This window comes from Pan troglodytes, chromosome 7 (genome assembly GCF_028858775.2).
Source record: "Pan troglodytes isolate AG18354 chromosome 7, NHGRI_mPanTro3-v2.0_pri, whole genome shotgun sequence".
Taxonomy (NCBI): domain Eukaryota; kingdom Metazoa; phylum Chordata; class Mammalia; order Primates; family Hominidae; genus Pan; species Pan troglodytes.
The window spans coordinates 47,399,627-47,424,672 of NC_072405.2; the positions used below are offsets into that span (position 1 = coordinate 47,399,627).

General features: G+C 38.1%; 1 protein-coding gene and 1 non-coding gene across 4 annotated transcripts in view; one reads left to right on the plus strand and one right to left on the minus strand.

Moving 5' to 3' along the window:
- Positions 1-25,046, plus strand: part of ADAM9 (ADAM metallopeptidase domain 9) — a 108,219-nt gene that overhangs the window by 3,940 nt on the left and 79,233 nt on the right. For all 3 annotated transcript variants that reach the window (XR_010159496.1, XR_010159497.1, XM_001135576.6), the window contains exons 2-9: positions 7,294-7,391; positions 11,059-11,117; positions 13,367-13,445; positions 15,533-15,609; positions 16,630-16,825; positions 18,263-18,328; positions 21,049-21,120; positions 22,530-22,699. Coding sequence is in view for 1 of the 3 variants with exons in the window: in XM_001135576.6 (XP_001135576.1) it covers positions 7,294-7,391; positions 11,059-11,117; positions 13,367-13,445; positions 15,533-15,609; positions 16,630-16,825; positions 18,263-18,328; positions 21,049-21,120; positions 22,530-22,699 (817 nt within the window). In the remaining 2 variants the exon portion in view is untranslated. The remainder of the gene's footprint in view (positions 1-7,293; positions 7,392-11,058; positions 11,118-13,366; positions 13,446-15,532; positions 15,610-16,629; positions 16,826-18,262; positions 18,329-21,048; positions 21,121-22,529; positions 22,700-25,046) is intronic.
- LOC112204282 (small nucleolar RNA SNORD38) lies at positions 18,025-18,093 on the minus strand. The gene has a single exon (XR_002937853.1). It is a non-coding gene; the product is annotated as a small nucleolar RNA SNORD38 (small nucleolar RNA).

Here is a 25,046-nt window from a genome sequence, read left to right on the forward strand (position 1 = left end):
TAAGCCTCCTGAGTAGCTGGGACTGCAGGGGTGTGTCACCATGCTTGGCTAATTAAAAACTTTTTTTGTGTGTGGAGAGGCAATCTTGCTCTGTTGCCCAGGCTGGTCTCGAACTCCTGAGCTCAAGTGTTCCTCCTGCATCAGCCTCCCAAAGTGCTGGGATTACAGGTGTGAACCACCACGCCTGGCCTTAAATCACATCTTTTAAGAGTGAGCTAGGGAACCTTAGAAATTAACTTGGTCCGTTTTAAAATATGCAGTTCTGTTTGTATTTATTTATGTTTATGGTAATGTAAGTATTGTGTTACTAAACCTTATTGGAAGAAAAGAAAATGATATCACCCCCAGACATGTTATAATGTAGGGCAGAACTCAAAGGGAATGGGACATTCCCTTTGATGAATTGTTCTTTTAATGATATTTTTCATGATTTAAGTCATTTTAGGATGATTTTAACGTCTTCCCTCTAGTAGTGTAGAATCTTCATATGAGTAGACCCCAGGAGAGCCTGATTCTAATCAGTCTTATTGAAAGGCTGAGAATCCTGTTGTGAAGATATCTTGGGCCTAACCTCCCATCCCAGCCACTTAAGAGAAGTGATTAAGCAGTCTGTGGATAGCAATACAATGAAATACGATTTTGCTATCAAAATGACAAATGTGTAGGCTATGTAGATTTGTAGAAAAGTTGATACAAAAGATGTTAATCATAAAAAGTAAGGTTCACTTTAAGTCATATGTGATCATTACAACTATCAGAACTATGTTTGTTTAGCTATAACCATCAGAAGAGGTTATTTATTCAACACATATTTTATTGAATACGTACTGTACCAGTGCAGGAAGTACATGATGAATAAGATACCGTCCTTGATGTCAAAGAACTTAAATTCTTTGCTGGAGGAAATTAAATTGTCTAGGGCATTAAATCTTAGAAATGGGTGGTGTTTTTCCCAAAGGGACACTTAAACAAACAACAGAAGCCATTTCTTTTTAAATGTAAAGATGGGTAAATATTTAAGAAAAGTGTAACACTAAAAAAAGTAAGAGTGTAGACCTAGCAGTAGAAATTATAATTAAGTATGTTTGAAGGTAGTTTTTTTTTTTTTGAGATGGAGTCTCACACTTTTGCCCAGACTGGAGTGCAATGGCTCAATCTCAGCTCACTGCAACCTCTGCCTCCCAGGTTCAAGCGATCCTTCTGCCTCAGCCTCCTGAGTAGCTGGGATTACAGGCGCGTGCGCCACCACACCTGGCTAATTTTTGTATTTTTAGTAGAGACAGGGTTTCACCATGTTGGCAAGGCTGGTCTTGAACTCCTGACCTTGTGATCCACCCGCCTCGGCCTCCCAAAGTGCTGGGATTACAGGCATGAGCCACCACGCCCAGCCCAAAGGTAGTTATTAATATTTGGTATGTATTTATCTGGAATTGACCTGGTGAATACTAGAATGATAAAAAAAAAAAAAGGCAAAAACTGCAATTACTTTTGCACCAACCTATTATATGGCTCGAAATAATAGTGCTTTGTAGATCTAATTGAAACAATTTCTCTACAAGAAATACTTTGGAAACAGAATTATCTTATTTGTCCTGAATGTGGAGGCCAGGTTTATTTTTATTTTCTACAGTGGAAGTACTTAAAAGTGGCTGTTTGTTTATGTAGTAGGCAGGAGAAGCCCATGGTTTGGAGTTCACATTTGTTTGCTTTGCAATTAGGTAGAATTCTTTTTTTTTTTTTTTTTTTTTTTGAGACAGAGTCTCACTCTGTTGCCCAGACTGGGGTGCAGTGGCACAATCTGGGGTCACTGCAACCTCCACCTCCCAGGTTCAAGCGATTCTTCTGCCTCAGCCTCCCGAGTAGCTGGGACTACAGGCGCGACCACGCCCGGCTAATTTTTGTATTTTTTTTAGTAAAGACGGGGTTTCACCATATTGGCCAGGCTGGTCTGGAACTCCTGACCTCGTGATCCGCCTGCCTCGGCCTCCCAAATTGCTGGGACTATAGGCTTGAGCCACCGTGCCCGGCCACAATTAGGTAGAACTCTTTTAACTCACTTCCCTGTACTACAATTACTATTATGAAAAGTGTGCTCAGACTTCCTCTAAAACACACTACAGTGTATAGAAAGATCTACGGAGTTAGAGAGAGAAAGAAGTGCAACTAACACCTTTTCCTTTCTTTAAGATTAGACATGTTAAGTTTCATGTTTCAGTGGTTCACGTTTTCTCTTCAGGCCGTTTTCTCTTTTTCTTTTTTTTTAGACGGAGTCTCCCTCCGTTGCCCAGGCTGGAGTGCAGTGGTGCAATCTCAGCTCACTGCAACCTCCCCCTGCTGGGCTAAAGTGGTTCTCAGCTCACTGCAACCTCCCCGTCCTGGCTCAAGTGGTCTCGTGCCTCAGCCTCCCGAGTAGCTGGGACAACAGGAGAGCGCCACCAGGCCTGGCTAATTTTGCATATTTTGTAGAGGCAGGGTTTCACCATGTTGGCCAGGCTGGTCTCAAACTCTTGATAAAATAAATGATTAATTGTGGCATTTTGGTTTTCAAAATGAGAATTGTGTTTAAAATGCAAAAGAAGGAAAGAAAGTTATATGTAATCTTCCTATATTTAGCTTTTATTTTACTTCATTGGCAGTCTGGGTAAAAAATTCATAGAAGACAGAAGACTTGGTTTCTAGTCTTGGCCCGAAACTTTTAGCTGTCACAACTGGGGGATGCTATTGGCATCTAGTGGGTGGAGGCCAGGGATGCTGCAAAACATTCCACAGTACACAGGACAGCCCCCTTACAGGTTGAAGGTTTATACAAATAATATTAAAGCTCTTTTTTTATATTAATGTGGAAAAATGTTATTTTGGTTCCCATGAGAAACTGCTACTATTTGAAATTAAAAAAAAAAAAACAACTAAAGGGAATTTGGGGAAAATCTATGCAGGATATGAACAGGAAAAAAGAAAAAAACCTGACCTAGAGATAAGAAAGGAATTTTGGGAAAAAAACATGGGAAGGAGGATTTTCATACAATTAGTATGTATTATTTTGATGACATTCCCCCAGTATGTGCATTTGTTATGATGTTTTGGAACTTTTTATGGCATGGCTTTAATTCAGAAAGTGGTTGCTTGGATTTTAGAAGCAAGATGTCAATATCAGAATAACAGCCCTTACACACAGAAATTATTTCAGGGTGCTATAATTTTGAAAGTCTTTTAAAAATAAGTGATTAGTTATGGCATTTTGCTTTTCAAATGAGAATTGTGTTTAAAATGGAAAAGAAGGAAAAAAAGTTACGTATAATCTTCCTATATTTAGCTTTTATTTTACTTCATTGGCAGTCTCGGTAAAAGATTCATAGAAGACAGAAGACTTGGTTTCTAGTTTTGGCCTGAAACTATAAGTAAAGTAAACTAACTTTGCCTATAAAGTAACTGAACCTGTTTCAAAATGAAAGCTCTTTAAATACCTACCTGCCCATAAGAACTACAGATGCTTTATTTTTGGAGGCATTTCTTTTTCTCTGTTATGTTTGCTTCTGAGTTGTAACGAAAAAACTTCAGTTTGGTTCTATATTGTTTAGCTTCTAGTGTAACAGTTGTCTGTGTCTATCAGCATATGTATTCTTTATTTTTTTTTTTTTTGGCAGGGTCTCCCTCTGTTGCTCAGGCTGGAGTGCAGTTGCATAATCATGGCTCACTGCAGCCTTGATCTCCCAGGCTCAGGTGATCCTTCCACTTTAGCCTCCTGAGTAGCTGGGACCACAGGCATGTGCCACCGTGCCCCACTAATTTTTAAATTTTTTTGAAGAGACAGGGTCTTGCTCTGTTGCTCAGGCTGGTCTTGAGCTCCTGGGCTCAAGTGATCCTCCTGCCTTGGCCTCCCAAAGTGCTGGGATTACAGGGTTGAGCTACCATGCCTGGCCAGCATATGTAATCTTGTCTGTAATGATTTACTTAAAGAGAATTTTTTTTTAAAAGTGAAAGCATGTTTATTAAGAAAGTAAAGGAATAAAAGAATGGCTACTCCACAAGCAGAACAGTGGCACGGGCTGCTCAGCTGAGTATACTGATAGTTGCTTCTTGATTAGATGCCAAACAAGGGGTGGATTATTCATGAGTTTTCTGGGAAAGGGGCAAGGATTTTTAGACCATATAAGGTAACTTCTGGGCATTGCCATGGCATTTGTAAACTGTCATGGTGCTGGTGGGAGTGTCTTTTAGCATGCTAATGTATTATAATTAGCATATAATGAGCAGTGAGGACGACCAGAGGTCACTTTCCTCGCAGTCTTGGTTTTGGTGGGTTTTAGCTGGCTTCTTTACTGCAAACTGTTTTATCAGCAAAGTCTCTGTGACTTGTATCTTGTACTGACCTCCTATCTCATTCTGTGACTAAGAATGCCTAACCTTCTGGGAATGCAGCCCAGTAGGTCTCAGCCTTATTTTACCCAGCCTCTTCTATTCAAGTTGGAGTCAGTCTGGTTTGAGTGCCGCTGACATATTTTCCCTCATCCTTTTACATGGGAACCTTAATCCTAAAGATTGTAGAGGGACAAAGATCTATCTTCTGTGACTTCTTCAGGCTGAATAGGGGCAATCATGTTCCTGCCTAACTATAGGGTATCTTGTATCCGGGGTAGAGAGGAGCTCAGTCACACAATGTCAGTATGCTGAGGGCCATTCACAACTCTGAGTTCTGTTGAGTTCACAACACAAAAGGTGATATCTAGAAGATTAGTAAGATTAATAATTAATAAGTGTTCAATTTAAGAAAACATTCAGTAAGCTTATCCTGCATTCCTACACAAAGATTACAATAGCAATATATTTCATGACAGTATAGCAAATAAGTAAAATTATTCCAAGTAAACTAAATAGAAAGCTGTTCCATGAACTGGGCAATTGTTGGAACCCAGCTGATATAGGGTCATTAACTGATTCCAATATATGCCCAGAATTAGAATACTGATCCAGATGTTAACATTAGCCATCCCTCTTGTTTATTCTGAGCTGCAGTTAGAGATCACTGATTGGTTCACTGAAATAAGCAGAGTCAGTCCACATTGCAGGGAAAAACTCAGAAACAACTGATGAGACTAGAATTTAATGTTGGGTGTACCATAGTTCTTGAAACGTAATTTTTCCCTTTCCTGTCCTCCATTTTCATTAAAAACAAATCATGATAGGACTGATAGGATATGATGGGTAGCAAAATAAGCTTTAGTCTTATTATGCTTGGCCTGATTGTTTGAAATAATTGCAGTAAGAATAATTATTTGCCACATAGGCACTTTTTAATTGGCTTTGATGGAACTTTGTTCCATAAGGAATCTCACCTGAGATGTTTTTTAAAGCAGAGCTCAGTCATGGGTTTGCACAGTTAAATACAGGTATGAGTTGGGTAAATTCCTCTCCTCTTGAGGTCCCAAGATAACTTGACACACCTGGGACTGTAGATAGTGACAGTCTTTATTTACAACAGATCAGGAACCTCGTACAGGGACTGTGTAGACAAGGTATGTGGCCAGTTTTCTCAAGGGGCTTTTATCGGTTCTATAAATCAAGTTTGATTCCTTAAAGGAAAGCACAACATTCCAGTCAAAACTTGGTAAAATAACCAGTTTCTCCAGTTGTGTCCTGTGCAAAAGAAAACAGATTCTTACAGAAATATAAGGGATTGATGGGTAAAGAGTTTAAAAGCTGTTTATACATGCAGTACCTTGGATATGATATAATTTATGGTTTCTTGTTTGCAGCTGTTTGTATCTTTTTAATCCCAAACCAGACAAAGTTATAAACATTTTATATACAATGTTATCTTGGAAAAAGTTAGATGTAAATAATTCATCTTAATCTATATTTGAGAAATCTGAGGGGTATTAGGAAACTCATGAGTGAATGAACATATAGATTGGATCAAAGGAGGAGAGTATGAGAGTAGGGAGACCAGGTAAAAAGGTATCATAGTCATCTAGAGGTGAGGTTAGTAAGGGTTAAGCCATTGGTAATAATGCTGGAAGAAAAAGAGGTTGTGTTGGACTTATCGAGAGACTGTGTATTAGACTCCCACATGGTGTGTCTTCCTAAGAGATTTGTGTTGGCAATTTTGATTATGCTCAATTTCAATTCAAGTGATGACTTTAGAACCCAAGCCCTGCTTAAGACATCATGATTCCATGCAGATAGACTGAACAGAATTGGAAATGGGAGTCAGTCTGCATGACTTTCAGAGCTCTTAACTGTTAAGAAATTTTGCTTAAAATTTGTGTTTTTGTGATGGATTAATGGCTATAATTTGAGAGCGTGGCTACATTGTTGAGTATGTATTTGTCAGAGTTAACCCATCAGATATTAAAAGTACCTTTTCCCTCTTACAGTCCTTGTCCATTTAATAAGTGTCTTAGTCTGTGTTGCTATAAAGGAGTACCTGAGACTGGGTAATTTATAAAGAAAAGAGGTTTATTTGATTCACTGCAGGCTGTACAGGAAGCATGGCACAGGCATCTGCTTTTGGTGAGGGCTTTAGGCTGCTTCCATTCATGGCAGAAGGGGAAGCGGAGCTGGCGGGTACAGAGGTCATAAGGCGAGAGGAAGCAAGAGAGATGGGGGAGAGAGGCTCTTTTTAACAACCAGCTCTTGAGGGAACTAATAGAACAAGAACTCTTTCTCCTACCCTGGCCCCTCAGGGATGGCATTACTCTGTTCATGAGGGATCCACTTCAGTGACCCCAACACCTGTTACTACATCCCACCTCCCAACACTGGCACACTGGGGGTTAAATTTCAGCGTGAGATTTGGAGAAGTCAAACATACAAACTATAGCAGTAAGTATTTAGTAGTATCATCTGAGAGGATGTTATTCATGCTGGGTGAGGGGGAGGAATGGGAGATGAGTGAAGGGTGCTAGACTCTAGGATGCCTTTCCCCCATTTCCCCACCAAACCAGTTCTTTTCTTTCTTCTTGTGTTTATACCTTAAGATTTCTTTTGAGAAAAAAGGGTTAGGGTTTATAGCTAAAAATGTTTGAAATGATTGCTATGTATATTTATAATGTTTGGATAAAGACTGATATTCTTTTTTAAGAAAATACATTTTCCTCCCTCATACTTACCTAATGCATTGCTATTTTCATGTATTAATACAACTTTATATGAGTACTTTTATTATATGCATATTGTAATATGGGAATGTCAGGTGATTTTTCTGTGATTTGAACATTTTGATTTTTCATTATATTGTGTTCCCACGTAGTTTTTCAGTTTCACTTATTATATTTGTTTTTGCCTTTTCTGTAGGCTTTCAACAGACCTCACATCTTTCTTCTTATGAAATTATAACTCCTTGGAGATTAACTAGAGAAAGAAGAGAAGCCCCTAGGCCCTATTCAAAACAAGTAAGTTATAATTGTTGAGAAATAATATGTGGTTAATTTTTTTCTTTTCTGTTTTAGCACAAAGGTGTTATTTGTAGCAGTGATCAGTTCAGTGAGTTATTACTTGGCTGTTACTTAGCATAGCACCATATGGTACTGATGTCCACTGGATGTTATGCTAGTAAAAGCAACATATTGAGCCTTAATATCCTTTTTTTTTTTTGAGATGGAGTCTTGCTCTGTCGCCCAGGCTGGAGTGTGCAGTGGTGCGATCTCGGCTCACTGCAACCTCCACCTTCTGGGTTCAAGTGATTCTTCTGCCTCAGCCTTCTGAGTAGCTGGGACTACAGGCATGTGCCACCATGTCTGGCTAATTTTTTGGTATTTTTCAGTAGAGACAGGGTTTCACCATGTTGGCCAGGCTGATCTTGAAGTCCTGACCTCAGGTCATTCGCCTGCCTCGGCCTTGCAAAGTGCTGGGATTACAGGTGTGAGCCACCACGCCCAGCCAGTATCTTTTCTTTTTTAAAGACAATATGATCAACTCCAAACGTAACAGAATAGAATAGTTAAACAAAATTGTATCACTAGGGTAGGCTGCTGATTATATACATTTTAACTGACAGGCAATGGTCACAGTGATTTTATTATAATAAGAATTATAATTCTTATTATAATTATATAACCTCAGTTTGTGATAGCTAGAACACTTTATACTATATCTTCACTGATGGTGGAGAGTGATAATGTGTTAAATGCGTATATTTTATATTAGGGAATATTTACTAAAATACAAGTTTTATTTTCATATTGGAAGAAACCTACTGTGCTCTAAATGGGGTAACCAGTGCACAAAAATTATTTTTTCTACTATTCTTTTGTAAAGTTTGTTCAGAAGTAATCTTATTTGGACTTTAATTTTATAAGTCCTTCAACTTTATAGAAGTATAATTAAATTTTATTATAATTTAACAATGACAGGTAATAATGCATAGAATTTAGCTTATTATGAATTGTATTAATATCTGAATTGCTGATACACTCAGAAATGTAAGGCAGCGTGCCTGTTTTTTAGGGAGTGGGCATTGTAAAAAGAACACTGGAGTTGAGGATCAGGAACTTTTAGTTTTGGTCCTCCCTGTGAGTACCACCACCTACTAGTTGGGTTGGTCACTCAACTCCATTTACATCTCTCCAACTGAGGAGTAAATGACTCTAAGATCTCCTCTGTAGATGAATTTATACATTTTACTTGTTTTTGGTTTGAACTGGACAGACTACCATTTGATTATGTTTTGTCTTAGGATAGAGTTAATCAGTTAATCCCTGTTTGGGTGCGATCTTGGCTCACTGCAGCCTCCGCCTCCTGGGTTCAAGTGATTCTCGTGCCTCTGCCTCCTGAGTAGCTGGGACTACAGGCATGTGCCACTATACCCAGCTAATTTCGTATCTTTAGTAGAGATGGGGTTTTGCCATGTTGGCCAGGCTGGTCTCGAACTCTTGGCTTCAAGTAATCCACCTGCTTCAGCCTCCCAGAGTGCTGGGATTACAGGCATGAGCCACCTGTTTTCCTCCTTTTCTACAGTCAATGGTAGACTTTCAGCCTAGGGACCATGTTTTCTCCTTTTTTGTGTCTCTGATAGTATCTTCATTTAGTACTTCCCTCATTAATACTTGGGATCGTCATAGATAATTGTCATTTTTATGCTTTGGTTAATATTTGGAGAAGTGATATAGTCAGTGCATATTGAACTGGATTTTGCTTATTCAACAGTGAATGTAATTAACTCGTTAAAAAGTATTTATTGAGTTACTATTGTATGCTAGGCACCATTTAGGTATTGGGGATATGGCAGTGAACAAAACAGACAAAAATTTATGCCCTTGCATGAATGCAGTCTTGTATTCTATGGAGCTTGCATTCTAGTGATGGGGGGGCGGGGAGAGAGAGAGAGAGACAAAAACAAAAACAACAACAACAACAACAAAAACAAAACCCCCCCCCAAACCAAAAATGTATATTACTTCAGATGGTGATAAGTGCTATGGAGAAAATTAAAGCAAGAAGGGGGATAGGGAGGCTGGAAATGGTGAGTTGCTGGGGAGAGGATTGCATTTTTCAGTAGGATGGCCAGGGAAAGCCTTACGAGAAGGTAGCCCTTTAGTAAAGACTAGAAGGAGGGGCGTGAACAATCCAGGCAGATACTTGGGGGAGGAGGAGTAAACTATCACAAAACAATCTTCAGTTTCTCAGATTTCTTTTTAGTAGACATAGCAGTGATGTTATTACATCACGTGATTTGTCTAAGAGCAGAATGAGTAGAAAGGCACATGACAAAGCTGTGGCAATAGAAAGAGCTTGGTGGTTTTGATGGCCCACTGGAGACTGAGGTAGATGATGAAGGGTTCTTGGATTCCCATGCAGGATGTGGAGGTGGATGACAGGATCCATAGGTTGGTCTAGCGCTTAGAAGTCAGAGGCAGATGTGCCGTGGTGAAGGGGGTGATGCTGTTTCTTGACAAAAGGTTAACTGAGTCTGGAAACGGAAGGGAATATTAAGTAGACACTTCTGATAATGTTAGTTGTCGAGTCCCTCCATGACTTTCTTTTTTATTAAAGAGTTAAGGCGAAGTCACATCTCTTAGTTCCAGAGATCACGTTAAGCGCTTGTGGCTAATGACATGGTGACTTGCTGGGGAAGTTGTTTCAGAGTTGCCTGAGGTAGAGAAGATGATCTCATGAATTGGAGGATGTGTATATATGTTACTTTAATTCCTTGACTCTAAGATGCCATCAATTGTGAGACACAGCATATTGTTTTATGTACCACTAATAAAGACACGGAAGTGGCCCAGCAGGGTGGTTTATGCCTGTAATCCCAGCATTTTGGGAGGCTGGGTGGATCACCTCAGGTCAGGAGTTCAAGACCAGCCTTACCAATGTGGTGAAACCCCGTCTCTACTAAAAATGCAAAAATCAGCCGGGTGTGGTGGTAGACGCCTGTAATCCCAGTTACTTGGGAGGCTGAGACAGGAGAATTTCCTGAACCCGGGAGGCAGAGTTTGCAGTGAGCCGAGATTGTGCCACTGCATTCCAGACTAGGTGACAGAGTGAGACTCCGTCTCAAAAAAAAAAAAAAAGACAGAGGTGCTGCTAGTTAGTCTAGACTGCTTTGCCTTTGTATGATGCATCCTCGTTTCAGGGACGTTAATGTGAGGGAAAAAAGCATGTTTTAGAATTGATAAAATGAGGTAAGCCCTGTAATTTGTATCATAAAAGGAGTTGAATTTCTTTTTAACTTTATATAACTAGAACTAGGTATAATTTCTTGAAACCAAGAGTTTCATTTCATTTAGACAAAAGCAGGAACTATCTTGTACTGTAGGTAATACATCGATGGACTTGAGAAGATAATCCCTGCAGTTATAGCTGAATTAGAAATGAATTTAAGAAGAGTTAGATAGACATGAGGTTATTTTCCATGATCAGTTATGAAAGGAAGGAAGGGATGATCAGAGTATATTTTTTATTATTTAAGAATAGACACAAAGTTCTTCTATTAAATAGTTCAGCCAATACCAAATTATTTTAATTCAGGATGGAATTTCCTGCATCTTATAAATGAGATGTTGTTGAAAAGTAATTTTTAAGATGATGTTTTATTCTTTTCTCCTTCTGTGCATTTAGGTATCTTATGTTATTCGGGCTGAAGGAAAAGAGCATATTATTCACTTGGAAAGGAACAAGTAAGACATTTAATTTATTTTGGCTTTTCAGTAATGTTTTTCCAATAGTATATTGGTTTTCTTTCTAGTTTGATATGGTTTAGTGGATCCTGAACCCTGGGATTAAGCAGATTTAGCTCTTCATATTGGTGCTGCACAAGTGGCAGCTGGCTGGGCAGGCAGTGACTTCTAAACAGGAAAGAAGGCAGAGACCGGAGCCAAGTACCTCCAGTTTATTCTTTTCAAATGCATCACTAAGGGAGCAAAGGCTACACATATGTGGGGGAGTTGGGGAGAAGGGGAGCCTGCAGTGACTGAATAGGGTCCAATTACTGGAAAGACTAAGGTTCCACAGGCTAATTCTATGCCTACTCACATAGACTTTAATAAAGGTAAAGGATATAATGCATTAGGACAAAGAAAGTGCAGGCAGTCATCAAGGCATGACCCCCAGAGTCCTTTCTCAGTTGCACAGATGTGCTTTGCCTCCAGATTATGAACCGCTGAGATATGTGTGAGGCATCATATTTTCTGGGGAGCCCAGGCACAAGTTTACTGAAGGTATCTTTCCTACTTCGCTGATCATGTAGCTAAAGTCAGGCTGTGTACCTAACTAAATTGGACAAAAACCTTCCATTTATTCATCTCTAGTCAATATAGACAGGCTGTCAACCATTGTGGAAGACAGTATGGCGATTCCTCAAGGATCTAGAACTAGAAATACCATTTGACCCAGCCATCCCATTACTGGGTATATACCCAATGGATTATAAATCATGCTGCTATAAAGACACATGCACACATATGTTTATTGCGGCACTATTCACAATAGCAAAGACTTGGAACCAACCCAAATGTCCAACAATGACAGACTGGATTAAGAAAATGTGGCACATAGACACCATGGAATACTGTGCAGCCCTAAAACAGGATGAGTTCATGTCCTTTGTAGGGACATGGATGAAGCTGGAAACCATCATTCTCAGCAAACTATTGCAAGGACAAAAAACCAAACACCACATGTTCTCATTCATAGGTGGGAATTGAACAATGAGAACACTTGGACACAGGAAGGGGAACATCACACACCAGGGCCTGTCGTGGGGTAGGGGGAGTGGGGAGGGATAGCATTAGGAGATATACCTAATGTAAATGATGAGTTAATGGGTGCAGCACACCAACTTGGCACATGTATACATATGTAACAAACCTGCATGTTGTGCACATGTACCCTAGAACTTAAAGGATAATAATAATAAAAAAATATATAGACAGGCTAGTCCCGGGTGCCTCCAGGGGAGTTTTGAACTTGAAATGGCATATTTATGAATCACTAGTTAGCACATTACATCTCTGACTTGTCCATAAGGCCTGGAAATAAGCATACAGCTGCTCCAGTCCTGCTGCAAGAGAACCTGATCCTCATAAACGTGCTTGATGCCACTGAACCTCCTTAACATGGAGTGAAGATTTGGAAATCAGGAATAATTGTTTCTTTCAACAATTGAGACAGAAATTTGCCTCCATACTTAGGAGGTTAATTCTTATTTATATAGAACTTTAAGAAAAGAGTGTAAAAAACCATTTATTTTTCTAATGTAAATATGATATACTGTCAATAACCCAGTTTTTACTTTTCCTGTGAGCCATATTTGAAAAATTTAGGGACATTATTTATCTTGTCTTAAATTTTTTTGCAACTAGCATTTTAAGACCATTACAAAATGTGTAGCTTAATATTAAATATTATTTATGAATAAGTAATGTACACTATTTCAGAGTTGTCTGTTTATGAGCTTTTTTTTTGTCTCCTTTTTTTTTTTTAAGAGACAAGGTCTTACTCTGTTATCCAGGATGGAGTGCAGAGGCATGATCATAGCTCACTGCAGCCTTGAACTCCTGGGCTTAAGCAATCCTCCCACCATAGCTTCCTGAGTAGCCGGGACTATATGTGTGTGCCACTATGCCCAGCTAATTTTTTATTTTTTGTAGTGACAGGGTCTCACCGTGTTGCTTAGGCTGGTCTCAAACTTCTGGCCTCAAGTGATCCTCCTACCTCAGCCTTCCAAAATGTTGGGGTTACAAGTGTGAGCCACTGCACCCAGCTGTTATGAGCTTTTAATTTTACAATAGCACATTTAAAAATAATTTATCTGGTGAAAGTTCTTGTTTACTCCTGCTTGTCTCCTCTAGGAATAATGCCTTATGAATCGTGTCCTTAGTTGTAGATAGATAACATATATATAAACGGTGTTTTATTTCTCTTCCAGAGACCTTTTGCCTGAAGATTTTGTGGTTTATACTTACAACAAGGAAGGGACTTTAATCAGTGACCATCCCAATATACAGGTAATGTATTTTTCTCTTGATCCCATAGCAAATTTTAAAACAATTATAATTTAAAAATGAGTTCTGTATAGGCACTCAGGACTGTTACATTGCACAGCCCCACAGGGTACCTTTAACATTATAACATATGGGTTATCTTGGGAAAAGTGGGTGCATTTCTATAGACTAAGCTGTACCTTACAGCTCTCCAGGTACTCAGTAGTTAAGGTTTTTTTTTTAAAGACTAGGAAAATAAATCTTCTATTTAATGGTAATCCTTACTGATGAAGGAGAAAATTTGATATGTTTTGAAAATAGGAGTTTCTGATTTTTTTGTTGAAAGTTAATATCTCTAAAAGTGCACTTATTAAAACATTTAATTTGTCAGTGATATTTAGTAAAGAAAAACACTCATTTGATGTTATGTGTTCTAATGTTCTAAATTTTTTCTGAAAATAATTGTTTCCTAAAAGAGGTGTGGTCCTCTCTGCATCAGAGAACAGAGTACTCCTGGGGACAGAGCTGGCCAGAATACCCAAAATAATTGGCAGATGTCAGATTTGGCTTTCTGTGTTTATTACTAGAGCATAAACATTTCTAGTTTTGTTTGAGTGTTTTATAGTCCTTTTTGGCAGTTAGGTATTATACATTTTTTTCTTTTGCAATGGTTTTCATGAGAAATCTTTATTCCCATTACATGTGTATGTTTTATTTTTCTTCTGAACTTTGTAATACTTTGCTATGTTGAATTGTTTCTGTTGGTAGCGCACTTTTGCAGCATTCTTCAAATAAATAGGAGGCAAAAAAATCTTTAGTTTAGATTAATTATTAGTACTTACAAAAACCAAGGAAATGCTGACTTAGGCCTATCTTCTGGTCCACTATCTGATTTCTTTATCTTAGTGTGTTGTCGGTCCATTGTTTAATAGAAAATTAGTAGAGGAGTTTGAATTTACCTTACAGCATAAACCAGATAGAAAATAACACATTCATCCAGTCATGCATCCAATGATTACCAAGGCAGAAGGCCAAACACCACATAATTTGTGTCACTTGACAAAAGCAGTAATGTTAAAAGGCATTTTTTTCCTCGTAGAGGTTTCTTGGCATACTTTCTTCAGACATACACTGTTTGGGCTTGAGTTTTGACTCATTATTTGCTGATGAAGCTACTTTAATCTGTTTGTGCCTTGGTATCTTCACTTTAAAATGTAATAATAGTTACCACTTTATGGATATACTGGGAAACTTAACTGAGTTAATACTTACAAGATGCTTAGAACAGTCTGACAATTCTTAACTCAACGAATATTATTATTTGTTGCTATTATTGACAGTGTATGTTCTTAAAACTGCCAAAAATCGACTTAATTATATAGAAACTTATGTAAGTATTATCTTATATAATACTTAAGTATCATAAGTATGATAGAGTTATGCTTTTCTAGGTGTTTGAAAAATGTCAACTAAGACAGATGGAGTCTCACTTATTTCTTGGTTATTTAATATTGTTCAGTTAGATGAAAGTGTGATTGTAGATTTGAAATACAAAATAAAACTTGGATACTGTGATTTTTTTAACATGGCCAGACTGTCATGTATTATAATGACATATACTTTTGTCCATAAAATGAAATTAAGTTTCACTGAAAAATTTACATACTTTCCCCTGGGGATTCTATTGCTTCAGATTAAAGTTTATAAAGTATCATTAGTGTCTTCCACAGGGTCATTTTACACAAACACAGTTTTAGTGAGATGTCAACTGGCTTTTGTTGGTTGTTGGATTGACTGTGATTTAAAATGTTAAAGATGACATAATGCATCTTGTTCTGCTTCTAGGCTGAAAGGTCACTGAGGCAGAGCTGTTTGTACCTTGTATCCCCTGGAATTCTGCCTAAACATTTGTGTACTCATAGGGTGGTAGGAGATAGTCCGCAGATGGTCTAAAGAATGCCATGTGATACTGTGAGATGCCAATAATATAAATAAAACTTTGTTATTATTAAACTTGACTGGCCTAAAGTAATTTTGTTAGCTCTGCAATTTCTGTGATGATTTTCAGCAATGTAGCAATATTTGAAGATAATACAGTATTTTTCATTTAGAATCATTGTCATTATCGGGGCTATGTGGAGGGAGTTCATAATTCATCCATTGCTCTTAGCGACTGTTTTGGACTCAGGTAAGCAATTTCCTTTATCTTCTTTTTTTTTCTTTCCCCTATGTCTTACCCTCTTTCCTGTTTCTGTCTCCAAATTAAATCATTTTGGGCACTTAGCAAAATTGGAATTTACTTTGATGTTACTGAACATTTTTACAGCTGTGTTTCAGATATCCTTGGCATGTTTATTTAAGAAAGTATTATAGTTGATGAGTTTTAATATGTAAAGAGGAAATTTTTTTTGAGACCACTAAATCATTTTTGCTATTTAAAATGAAATATACTTTAAATTTCTGTAGCACTTTATATTTATAAAATTTTCACTTGTATTAAGACTTGTATTTAAGTCTTATTATGACTGTGAATAAGAGCTCATTATCTCTGTATTTAGGTGAGCAAACTGAAGTTCAGATAAATTATATTACAATTCAAATTAAGTTATTATAGTATTAACACTACATTCCTTGAGGTCATGGCAACATGGCACTGTGCTGGTTGGTTGACTGCATGATTGCTTGAACTAAAACATATTAGTTCTATATAAGATGAATATGATTATATTCACTTAGGCACTAACACTTATTTAGTAGTTACTGTGTGCCAGGCAATATGTTCCGTGTGTTTTCTGCTTATTAAGTAATTTTGTTTTCAGAACAATCCTGTGCAGAGTGCAAACCAAGGCAGAGGTTAAATACCTTGCTGAGAGTCCTGCAGCTAGTAGAAGACATTTGGAATTCAGACTCTTGTCCTCTGGTCCTGATGCCACATTCTTAGCCACTATTTTGTAGTGCCTTCCATTTCCCGTAGATCACTCAGGGAGGTTAAGTGACTTACAGGCAGTGACGCTGCTAAGTAGCTATTTGAGCTTTCAATTTAGGTCCGTCCCAGCCGTATCTGTCTGATTCTAAAACCTCTATTTTCTTCTCTATGTAATGCTATGCCTACTTACACATTTAAGAATTAGGACTTGAACTTAGGTTTTCTGATTCCTTGTGTATTTTCTTTTTCTTAAAATTTGTATATGTGTAATGCAACATTCAGAGGATTGCTGCATTTAGAGAATGCGAGTTATGGGATTGAACCCCTGCAGAACAGCTCTCATTTTGAGCACATCATTTATCGAATGGATGATGTCTACAAAGAGCCTCTGAAATGTGGAGTTTCCAACAAGGATATAGAGAAAGAAACTGCGAAGGATGAAGAGGAAGAGCCTCCCAGCATGACTCAGCTACTTCGAGTAAGGAAATAACATAATTCTTCATGGCTCAGACTACCATTTTAGAAAAATCATGTATTTATTCATGAAATCAATACTATGAGTAGTGTTTTTTTTTCTTTTCTTAATTTTGCCAAATATATGCCAGACATTGTGATAGGTACTAGGGGATGAAAAGATGAGCAATATATAGTTCCTGCTACCAAGTTGAGTACAGTTTAGATCCTGTGGGTTTTGGAAACTAGGACTTAAATCTGCAACAATGTTCACTGTGGCCTTGACCTCTTGAGCTCAAGCAATCCTCCTGCCTCAGCATCCCAGTAGCTACTGCTACAGGTCTGTGCCACCCACCGTGCCTGGCTAATTTAAAACAACTTTTTGTAGAGATGAGGTCTCATTACATTACCCAGGCTGGTCTTGAACCCCTGGTATCAAGCAATCCTCCTGCCTCAGCTTCCCAAAGTGCTGGGATTATAGGCATAAGCCACTGCACCCAGTGCAATAGAGTTTTTATTTAGGTACCTCTTAGACAACTCAAATGGTGATTCTTGAACCCTAGATTGGAAAAAGAGAGAGATACGGCTTTAGGAACTTAATGACTTCAGATGTGTTTCAAGGACACTCTGCTAATGACTTTAAGTGATGATAAACTATGTCTGAGTCCCTCTTTGGAGACTGCTGTAGCACTTCATGATTTACTCTTGACATGGGTGTCTCTTAGACTGAAATGGTTCTAGGACCAGATCAACTTCAGCTGCAGGGATTGTACCTTTCTACATATGAGATTCTGTTGCTGCCTTGAAAGAGGCATATTTTTAATTAAGTTATACTAGTTTATGGCATTATTTTTATTGCCTCTGCTGCTATCCACTCTTTTGACTTGGGCTATTCTTTTTAACTTTAAACATTGGAAAACATTAAAATTTTTGCTTATTCTACTTCGCATGAATTTCTGTAAAATGACAAAACTAGTCATTTTTTAAAATGGCAACCTTATTCTAACTTCTGCTCTGGGATATTAGTGGATATGTTTTCTTTATCTCTCAGCATAGTAATGGGGTTTTTCATTAAAATATGTGTGTGTTTGCATGTGTGTGTGTGTGTAGTTTTGATTTTAGAAAATTGGTAATTCTGCTTTGTAAACTTAAACCCATTTTATCTGTAACTAGCATTTTTCTCATATTAGTGCAGATAGCAGATAACACTTCAAAAACATTTTTTCCCCTCAGACATAGTTTATCATCACTTAAAGTCATTAGCAGAACTGGACAAAGTTTTCATCACTAAGAAGCAGATAACACTTCAAAAAACATATTTTTCACTTTCTTGATATAGGATATGTTAAGTAAAATAATTTTATGATGTTCTTAGCAGACATGAAATAAGTGATGAGAGATTAGGATGTGATCATAGCCTTATAACTTCCTTTTGCCTTTATGATGTTTGTGTTTTTGACAGAGAAGAAGAGCTGTCTTGCCACAGACCCGGTATGTGGAGCTGTTCATTGTCGTAGACAAGGAAAGGGTAAGATTGGTGACAATTTTTCTTCTTTTCCATGAAAAGGATATGAGAAGTGAGCATTTAATGAAGGAAATCTAAACTACACATTGTTTGTATTGATTTTACTTCAATAATGATTTTAAAACTAAAATGGTTTTTTTCCCTTAAACTTTATACCACCAGAATACCAACGGAAGCTAAATGTAGCAAATGTGACTGCCTTTAACTTTATCTTTTATTAATGATTTTTTTTCTTGTTCTTGCTGATGACTTGCTTATGCTGAATTTTTTGAGTGAATCTGTACTGCCTATCAGGCTTTTGAGAACTTTTCAGATTACTTTAATGGGCTGTGGCTCTAAAAGGTTTGGCTTTGTTGGCTAATAAAATTGCTTTGCTTTCTAGAATTTGAGATAACCTATATTGCACTTTGAGAGGTGGAAAACCTCCAGGTCCTGGCATGCTTTAGAAGGGAATAGTATTAATTTCCATGTGTAGGATCACATGAGGGCATTTTCCTTATTTATACTTAAGAAACTGAACTAAGTGCTTTGCTTTAACTAAGAGAAGTAATGTGTCCCTATTTTGGCATTTACAGGATTATCAGTTTTAGAGATAATGGCTGTATAATTTATTTTCATGTTGCTTTTTTTATTGATATATAATACTTCACATATTTAGGGGGTACAGGTGAGTATTTGTTACAACAGCTGTGTAATTTAAAAAAGAGAGTATTTTTAGTGTTTTGTTTGACTTTTACTTCCAACTTTGTTGTCAGTGTGAAAAAGTTATTTGTGGAAACTTACTATGATTGGCAGTTCCTTTCTTGTAAGCTGTAGAGACAGTTTTGAGGTTTTTTTTGGTTTTAAAAAAATTCCTTGTTGTATGTAGGTTGGAAAATAACAAGCCACCCCAAATAACTAATTTGGAGAAAATATTAAGAGATAGACTTGGATTTGTACATTATAGGTTCATTGCCCTCAAGTGGCAGAAGGAAAAGCACATGGAATATGAACAAGTGTGAACTCTGCCCCAAACAGTGGGCAAAAAGCTTCTGTAGAAGAATGTTTTGGACAAGTCACAAAAGTCAAGATTCAAAATGTTTTCCTTGGCTGGGCGCAGTGGCTCACGCCTGTAATCCCAGCACTTTGGGAGGCCGAGGCGGGCGGATCACGAGATCAGGAGATCGATACCATCCTGGCTAACACGGTGAAACCCCATCTCTCCTAAAAATACAAAAAATTAGCCGGGCGTGGTGGCGGGCGCCTGTGGTCCCAGAACCCGGGAGGCGGAGCTTGCAGTGAGCTGAGATGGCGCCACTGCACTGCAGCCTGGGTGACAGAGGGAGACTCCATCTCAAAAAAACAAAACAAAACAAAACACACACAAAATGTTCTTCTTCATTGCTGTCTCCAGATGTATTTGTTATATACAGATAGAAAATGGTTAAAAAAAAGGTTCAATTTCAATCAAGCCCTGTCAAATATATTAAATTAATTTTTTTTCTTGTTTAGGAGAATCATGATTAGATCCCTAACTGATACAGTCTGATATATTCTGATACTAATGCTTTTAGCATAGAGCAAAATCATAAATCCTTTTAAAATTTTTCTTCTGCTAAATTGGTTATATAAAATAATGTTAAAAATAGACATTTCAGTTTAGCCAGGTGTCAAAGAAAAATTAGTCATATTTATTTGGCTTAAGATGGTTAAACTTTTATATATTTTCATCTACATATGATTTTTTAACTAGTGATTATTGGTTAATCTCTCATTTTTAATTCAGCCCAGCATTTAGAAATGGTTTATTGGTGCTGATCTGTAACCAATCTGGCTGTTTCTGTCTCAGTTCTATTTTCTGTATGTCGCTTCGTTTTTCTGTCCATAAATCTTCTTCCACTATGTGGCTGCACAGAGTCTCTCTGAACCTGTTCTGGTTTGGAAGCCACACAATTCTTGAATCAGTCATTCTTTGCTCAACTAAATTCTGTTAAATTAAAAAAAAAAGTTTATTGGTTACATCATTAGCCTAAGAGGTGAAAGGGTCAGGAAGTTCTTTAGATTGTCTTTTATTCTTTTATCTATGCATTTTGATTGCTTAAAACTCTACCTTTGTGAAATGCTTGAAAATATTTTTGCATTAAAATAAAAGGAACATTAAGAAGATAATTCGTTTTAAAGTTCTACTAATTTGGATAAAATGAAGTCTTCAGTGCTCTTTCATTATTATTCACTTTACCCTTTTACCTGTTTTTCTTTTATTCCTATCACTACAATGTAACCTTTAAATTTCTTAATTTGAAATGTTGATAAATGTCTAAATGCCTCAATTTTTTGTTCAGAGGAAATATTTGGATTCTTCATGGTAACAGACACATTTTTATTTTATTTTTATTTTTTTTGAGATGGAGTTTTGCTCTTTCTCCCAGACTGGAGTGAAATGGCGGGATCTTGGCTCACTGCAACTTCCACCCCCACGGGTTCAAGCGATTCTCCTGCCTCAGTCTCCTGAGTAGCTGGGATTATAGGCACCTGCCACCATGCCTGGCTAATTTTTGTATTTTTAGTAGAGAGAAGGTTTCGCCATGTTGGCTAGGCTGGTCTCGAACTCCTGACCTCAGGTGATCTACCCGCCTGGGCCTCTCAAAATGCTAGAATTACAGGCATGAGGTACTGCACCCGGCCTTACATTTCTATTCTTAAACTACTTTGGTGATAATGATTCTCCTTCTTTGCTTTTCCAGTATGACATGATGGGAAGAAATCAGACTGCTGTGAGAGAAGAGATGATTCTCCTGGCAAACTACTTGGATAGTGTGAGTTGTATTTTCTATCAACCAGGATGATTCTGTCCTATTCTTTCAGTCCCAGAACAGAACTTAAAAATGTCTCATTTTGAGTTCTGATTTTCATAGGGCCTCAATGACTCAGTCTTTCAGAGGTCTGCTTTCTGGTTTGTTTTGTAACTCTTTTTAATGTTTAAAGGAAAGTACCAGCGTAGAAAGACTGAGAAGAGCAAGAGATTTCATATTAGCATCTACTTTATATTCAGAGTTGCTAGGCTTAGGTGCTTTGGCATTTATGGAAAGATCTTTGAATTTTTGTCGAATGCATCTTATTTTGAATAAGGCTGCCTTCTACCCTGAAAACATGATATGACAATATTTGTGTGTGTGTGTGAGAGAGAGAGAGAGAGAGAGAGAGTTTGGTTTGAGATTTTGGAGTTCATCCGGTGGGAGATATTAAAGAATTAGATATATGTTCTTATAATTTTATCTACAAAGCTGATATGAACATTAAACGTGATGATGATGATGATAGCATTCACTTGAGTACTTACAGTGTGCTAGACACTGAGCTAAGTGCTTTACATTTATTAACCCATTTACTCCTTACAGTACGCCTATGAAATTATGAGTTCCACAGTCCTTTATCTGAAACCTCTGATGTACCTGTGATTAAAATTTTAGATAAGTTTAGAAAAACAGTGTGATTAACTCTGTATTATATAACACCTTCGACAGGATCTTGGGGTAGCACCTCGTAATCAGACTCATTGATATTTCTGCAGTGAAATATAGGAATATTTACATTAAATAGGTTAAATGTGGACTATGAATGGGCTTGCATTATATCAGGGCAAATTTTGGAACCAGTTTTACCAAAAACTTAATTTCCATAGTTTGTCAGATTTTAGAATAGAAGATAATAAGGATTTCGAATCTCTGTTATTATTATTTTATGGTTGAGGAAACTGAGACTATTGAGAGGTTAAAGTTTTATTGTATTTTTTTTTTTTAATGAGATGAGTCTCGCTCTGTTGCCCAGGCTGGAGTCCAGTGGCGCAATCTCGGCTCACTGCAGACTCTGCCTCCCAGGTTCAAGCGATTCTCCTGCCTCAGCCTCCCAAGTAGCTGGGATTACAGGTGTGCACCACCACGCCCAGCTAATTTTTGTATTTTAGTAGAGACGGGATTTCACCATATTGGCCCGGTTGGTCTCCAACTCCTGATCTCCGGTGATCCAACTGCCTCAGCCTCCCAAAGTGTTAAGATTACAGGCATGAGCCACTGCGCCCCGCCCAAAGTCTCATTGTATTAAAGGAAAGATTGTTTTTTTTAGGCAGGGGAGTTGTAATTTAAGTAGCCGTGTTACTTCATGTGGTTAAAAGATTTTTCTCACGTTCTTTACTATATTTTATATACTTTTATTTCTTTCTTCCCAGATGTATATTATGTTAAATATTCGAATTGTGCTAGTTGGACTGGAGATTTGGACCAATGGAAACCTGATCAACATAGTTGGGGGTGCTGGTGATGTGCTGGGGAACTTCGTGCAGTGGCGGGAAAAGTTTCTTATCACACGTCGGAGACATGACAGTGCACAGCTAGTTCTGTAAGTATTTTTTTTTAAGTACTATTAATGAAATAATCAAAATAATAATTTTTGCTTATTTTCTTGTATTAGAATTATATTCTCTTGAGGTTTTGGGGTATTCATTTAAATGAGGAAAATTTAGCTTGATGTGGCATTATCATGAGACCTCTTCTGTTTTGGATTCCTGTGACCTTTCTCCCATATCCTCCTTTTTTCTTGGGTTTACATCCTCATTTGGGTATAGTGTGCTTTCTACTAGTTTTTTGTGAACGGATATATAGAAAGAAAACATTTTGACCTCCTGTGTGTCTGAAAATATGGTTTCCCAGTTTTGGAACAGAATTGAAAAATTATCTCAATTTGAGTTCTGCTTACTCTAGGCCTAAGTAACTCAGTATTTCCTAGGCATGCTTTGAGTTTCTTTTGCGTTTTTTTTTTTTTTTTTTTTTTTGGAGACAGAGTCTCACTCTGTTGCCCAGACCAGAGTGCAGTGGCACGATCTTGGCTCACTGCAGCCTCTGCCTCCCAGGTCGAAGCAATTCTCCTGCCTCAGCCTCCTGACTAGCTGGGATTACAGGTGCCTGCCCCCACACCTGGCTAATTTTTGTAGTGTAGCAGAGATGGGGTCTCACCATGTTGGCCAGGCTGGTCTCGAACTCCTGACCTCAGGTGATCCACCCGTTTTGGCCTCCCACAGTGCTGGGATTATAGGCGTGACACTGGGTATAAAATTGTATCCGTGAAATCCTTTTTCTTCACGATTTTGAAGGCGTTGCTCTTTTGTCTTTTTTGTCCCAGCATTACTATTGGGAAGTCTGAAACATTCTGATTCCTGACCTTTTGTATGTGGCCTGTTTTTCCCCCTGTCACTGGAAACTTGTAGGATCTTCTCTTGGTTCCCAGGCTTCTGAATTTTCCTGATGATGTGTTTTGGTGTGGGTCTTAATTTTTAGTAAAATCGTACGCTCACACATCCTCGTACCAGTGAGAATGCCATCTAGTTCACAAAATACCATAAGGAGCAGGTGTCAAGCATACTCACTATGCCTTGCCCAACCACACCCACCAAACTATCTTAACCCCCTCTCTTTGTGTGGTCTCCATCTGTCCTGTTAGAGACATTTCCCAGATGCTTGATGATTTTTAGTTGTTTGTTTACAGTTGAGAATGGGGTCCCGAAAACCTTTTTGGAAGCCTTGAGTCCATGAGTGCATTTTGGGGCCTATGAGTTCCCTATAGGGTGGTTTGGCTGGAATGTCCTTGTCAATCTCCTTATGTCAGTACCTCTGGTCATCTTCTCCTGGCTGGTCAGATGGCCCAGAGAAGGATTTATCCATTCATTTAAAATATATTTATTGGGTGTATACCCCAGACACTGGGACATAGCAGTGAACAAAACTGGCAAAAATTCCTGCTCTCATGGAGTCCATGTTCTGGTGGAGGAGATTGGCTATACATGAGATAAATAAGTACATGTAGTATGTTAACCAATGATAAGTGGTAAGGAGAAAAATAAAACGGGAGGGTAGATATAAAAGCATTGGAGGTTGTGATTAAAATTTTAGATAAAAGTTTAGAAAAACAGTGTTATTCACTGTTGAATTTTGAGGTGACTTGGTCTAGCCAGAGAGATGCCTTCTGAGTAAAGACCTGAAGGAGGTGAGGGAATGAGTCTGGGTTATATTAATATTAGGGAAGAGAGGTCCAGGCAGAGGGAACAGGTGCTGAGGTACAGGTGTGTGGGGTGTGATTGGGGAGGCACACAGGGCCCATCCTGAATTCTTTTTTTTTTTATTTTGGAGACAGAGTCTCATTCTATCACCCAGGCTGGAGTGCAGCGGTGCAGTCTTGGCTCACTGTGGCCTCCGCTTCCCAGGTTCAAATGATTCTTCTGCCTCAGCCTCCCGAGTTGCTAGGATTACAGATGTGCGCCACCATGGCTGGCTAATTTTCGTATTTGTTTTTTTAGTAGAGATGGGGTTTCATGATGTTGGCCAGGCTTGTCTCAAACTCCTGACCCCAGGTGATCTGCCCACCTCGGCCTCCCAAAGTACTGGGATTACAGGCATGAGCCACCACGTCTGGCCCATCCTTACTCCTCATGTTCACCCTGCTCACTGCCCTGCAGCTGCCCGTGTAAACATATTCATTTCATTCGTTATCTGTCTCTCCTCACTAAAATGTGTATTTTAATATATAATTAAATATAATAAATGTATAAATAAACCTAATGTATTTTAGGAGAGGTTTCACCTAGAAGGTAAAAAGAAACAAACTTGTCTCGGTATCCAGAAAGTGTCTTCATTTGTCTGAAAAAATTAATAAGAAGGAGATAAGGCATAAGTATATTCTGATTTTAGAATTT